At 29.7% G+C, this 4,744-nt stretch overlaps 1 protein-coding gene across 1 annotated transcript in view; it reads right to left on the bottom strand.

Moving 5' to 3' along the window:
* Positions 1-2,850: 2,850 nt before the first annotated feature.
* The window catches only part of LOC106470887 (DNA polymerase delta catalytic subunit), a gene marked incomplete at its 5' end in the record, with an annotated part of 29,865 nt that continues 27,971 nt past the window's right edge, over positions 2,851-4,744 (bottom strand). The window contains 2 exon segments of the mRNA XM_013931463.2: positions 2,851-3,521; positions 4,446-4,543. Coding sequence (XP_013786917.1) covers positions 3,425-3,521; positions 4,446-4,543 — 195 coding nt within the window.

The following is a 4,744-nucleotide window of genomic DNA, read 5'->3' as shown; positions in this document are numbered from 1 at the left end:
GCACGCTTTGTTCCTACAGAAAAGATAATAACTAGTTGGGATGAATTTGTAACTGCTCTTGTCACACAGTTAGAAATCCAGAAACATTGTGATAGTTAGAGGAAATTGTGTGTTTTGTACATGTTATTACTCCATGTTCTTTGGTGCATTATTTAATTAAATAAAAATTAATTAGTGCATTACTACCATTAGTATAAAAAAAGTAGGGTTAAGTGTCATTGACAGTTGACAGCAAAAAAAGAAAAGGAAATGATGATGACTTAGGTAAGTACTTTATTTCTTGTTTATTCTTTATTATTATAAAACTAAAATTTAAAAATAGGGAATCTCTTTAGATTAGTTAAAGTTAGATTAGGTAAAATAAATAAACACAATTCAAAGGGTAATAGAACAATAAAATTTAATTATAAATAAAATTAAGAGTTTAAAGCTACTTAGGATAAATGAATGTAGTTTCATGTTATGATTTGAAGACATTCCAGAAAGAAAAAAAAGGGTAATTTAGATTTATTTTGATTTTTTCTGGTAGTGACAAGGTCGGTCAAATTCACCAACCTTGAATAGAGCTAGGGTAGGGAAAATAACGGATAAAATATAAAGTTTGACTGAAAACAAACATTTGAAATGTATTTAGGAGGTTTTAGAGTTTACACAAATCAAATCTGAGATTTTTGAGATGAATAATTTTTATCTTAACATGAAAATTATTTTGCACACGGACTGTTCATAACAAATACTCGATATATTCATGGGCAAATTTTTTTTTAGTTTAGTTTATTAAAAATTCTTCACCAAGAAATATGATTTTTTGTATCTGAAAGACTTATGATGTTTACTGAGAGTCTGCCAAATTTTGTGAAGATATACATATTATATTGAAAATTAGTAGTATTAAAACTATAAAGATTTTAAATGAGTACAAAGAGGTCACATGGTAGGTCAAATCGACCGAGCCCGTGTTAAGCTCTACACACACTTGTGGAACAGGACTTATGTTGACACAGTTACAAGCACTTTAAACTCTACAGACTTATGGTGACATAGTTACAAATTGGTAGTTTCCTAATACAAAACATCAACACTGTTTACAATTTTTAGCGTTTTGTTGATTTAAGCCAAAAGTCATCTCAAGTGACAAGTTTTCATTTTCTATTTAATCCAAAATGCACTTAACTGTGTAACCACAAATACTTATAGTTGAAGGTTTAAATGGTGTTAACATTAACATATGAACATAAGGGATGAAACATTGCTTTGATAATTAAATTTGATCAAAGGGAAAGATTTGAAAGTAGCTCTAAAAATTAGACACAGACTTGGCAGAATGTTGAAACATCCTTGTTACAATTAGAAACAGTGGCAGGTGAGGATTAAAGCAATGCTCAGGTTATTAGAAACAGTGAAAGCTAAGGATTAAAACATTGCTCTGATAATTAGAAACAGTGGAAGATGAGGATTAAAGCAATACTCAGGTTATTAGAAACAGTGAAAGCTAAGGATTAAAACATTGCTCTGATAATTAGAAACAGTGGAAGATGAGAATGAAACATTGCTCTGATAATTAGATACAGTGGCAGTTGAGGATTAAACATTACTCTGATAATTAGAAACAATGACAGCTGAGGATTAAAACAACACTCAAGCAATTAAAAACAATGGTAGCTGAGGATTAAAATTACTTTTTTGTTTATGTTATACCAATTAGCATAGCATAAAATCATGGCTAATAATCCACATTTCAATTTCTTAATTTTATAAGGCAAAATTTAAAAAAATCCTGAATTTTCCCTAGTGTGAGAAATGTGACATTTTTTTCTCTAGGCATCTCCTCTTCTCTAATTTATTCACCACCCCTCCATTAAGTACACAATTATTTTACTCACTATAAAATCGTCATCAATCAGACAAAGCATAATTTTTATAACCTTCAATCTTGTTTGGATATGGAGCCATCAAATAGAAAATCAGACCCTTGTTGGCATACCCACCTGTCACATCTTCTTTTTCTTTTAATAGTTCTCTCTAATGTTTAATACTATATTATTTATAACAAATAGAAAGCCAAGGTTTTCATCTATTAAATGATGTAGTATATTACATTGTTTTCTGAATAGAGAATTGTCAATTTCTCTTTTAGTACAAGCTTCATTCCTAGGGGAAAAATATCGACTAGCTTGGATGAATTTGTAACAGCACTTGTTGCATAGTTAGAAAGTAATAAAAATTGTGATAATTATGAGATGTCTGATTTTATGTTGTCTGCATGTTACCGTTCTATGTTCTTTGGTGCATTATTTAATTAAATAAAAATTATTTAGTGCACTACTACCCTTAGTATAAAAAAGTAGGGTTAAGTGTCATCGACAGCAAAAAAAGACTCGGATAAGTACTTTTTTGTCTCTCATGTTTATTCTTTATTTATTATTATTATAAAAGTAACTAAAAAGTAAAAATTGCAAACTTATGTTAGTTAAAGTTAGATAAGATGAAACAAATAATAATAAAATTATTTTACAAGGTACACTCATGAGCAGCTTGCAGGTAACTCGTGTAATGTAAATCGATAGCATAACATTAGCTGTACAATCGCCAAGTGATTTACAACTTACAATGGCCAGAAAAGTACTTAGACAGGGTTCAAAGGGCAATAAAATTTAAGCATAAATAGATGTATACTGTTACGAGTTTAAAGTTACTTAGAATAAACGAATGCAGTTTCGTGTCACAATTTGAAGTCATTCTAGAAAGAAGAAAGGGGTAATTTAGATTTATTTCAATTTTTTTTTGGTGATTTCGAGGTCAGTCAAATTGATCAACCTTGTATACTTTATTAAAAATCTGATTTTTTTTTGTATGGGTAAGACTTGTAATGTTTACTGAAAGTCTGCCAAATTTTAAGGTTCACACACTATATCAAAAGTTAGTAATATCAAACTATAATGACTATTAATTAGTGAACTGACAGTACTAAAGTAACAAGTCACAGACTACCATATGTTATACATAATGCTCAACATGTTTTTGTATCATGATTTTTCAACAAGGAAGTGCCTTTCCTCAACTTCAATAGATGGCCTGATGTTAGGGTTATTACTAAATCAATGTATCATGAGAATGTAACAATCAACAGTAGCACTAAACATTTCTTTACAAGATATTTCTTTCCTTCTTCAATGAGTCAGTGCTTTAATACCTTTATGTCCATAAGCAGGTTTTGTGAAATGAAACATTATGAATAGTGGAAAACAAATACAGGTGGCATGAACATTTAAAAAAATATTATACATATATTGTTAATATAAAAAATGCTGTCACTAGTACATTTCAAAAAATGCCTCTTCTACAATATAAAGTTCCACATTATCAACAGAATTTTAATGGTTAAGACAGTTTAGGTTTCTAGTTCTATGTACAAGTGTGTGTACTACCAACTTGGAATCCCAAATCTTGAAATCACTTTTTCTTGGTCAGCCAAATCTTTCTGTACTTTCTTCCTCATATAAAATATGGGACAGTCCCGACTGTTTCAAAACAAAACAAATTGTGAGATAATATCTTTGTAATGTTTGTACTATTACATACAATTAAAGGATTTTAAGAAAAGAACCAGAAGTGAGTAAGAACAAAATCATTAAAATAATACAAATATAACCCATAACAATACAAAGCAGCACGATATGCTACCTGTGGACAAGGGAGAGAATCAACCCCTCATAAGTTCTGAAGTTTACTGGTGGGCTGTTAGGGAACTATAATATCTTGCAACATGTAAGTCCTAGGTTCTGTTAGAAAAACTAGTCTTTCCATTACAATAGGAACTTTTAAATGTTACGAGTTACAGTTACTTTTCAAATTGTACCACAATTACCTTAAAAATGTTAACCTTATCAATCTGGTTTCCACTACAAATCAATTTATTAAAATATTTTTTCATAATTTAAGAATTTGGCACATTTTTTAATAAAAATGCCACATGTTATAATACTTTGTTTTTCAGCAAGGAACAATTAAGTTTATAAACAATTATTTAAAACAATACTAACAAAGCATTGTACACTGAATTTTAGGAAATTCTTCATAATTTATATAAAGATTATATTACACAAGAACGTATTTAAAGAACAAGTATGTCAGACAAGTGCATGTACGAAGCAAACGTAGCTTAACCCCATAATTCATCTTTTATTGGATTCCACATAAAGAATAAATTATATACTATCTAGTTTTATATTCAACATATAGCTGATGTCAAATAGTTTTGAAAGTAACTATTTACAGATAATAAAATCTAAGTAATCTAAAGACATTTTGCTCCAGCTGTTCATCAACTGATAGATTCTTCGGTTAGTGTGGACATCAGTAAATGAACACCTCAAATTTAGAACACATTTTTTTTCTTTATGAAGCTGGTTTTCAGTAAACAACAAATGAAGTTTTTACCTTACCTTGTACACAATACATCCTCGTGTAAGCTTCCTTGGCAACGTTGACACTGTGTCCATAGTCGAGCAAACTTCTCTTCAAGTGCATTCAACTGGACCATCTGTACAAATACACAAACTTTATATGACAGTGAAAAGTGTAAAATAAAATTTACGTGAATGTTTGCAATCTTCCTAAACAAAATGTTTACCTTGTGGAATAAGAAACAGATTGTAAAGATATAAAAAACAAACAATGGAGAAACAGTCTTACTGACCCTTTGGTGGACTACCTTCCTTTCAGCAAAAAGCTAGCAGTGTAA

Source organism: Limulus polyphemus, unplaced genomic scaffold, assembly GCF_000517525.1.
Source record: "Limulus polyphemus unplaced genomic scaffold, Limulus_polyphemus-2.1.2 Scaffold4268, whole genome shotgun sequence".
Classification (NCBI taxonomy): domain Eukaryota; kingdom Metazoa; phylum Arthropoda; class Merostomata; order Xiphosura; family Limulidae; genus Limulus; species Limulus polyphemus.
The sequence above is the reverse complement of the archived record's forward strand: the minus strand, read 5'-3'. Positions and strand labels throughout refer to the sequence as shown.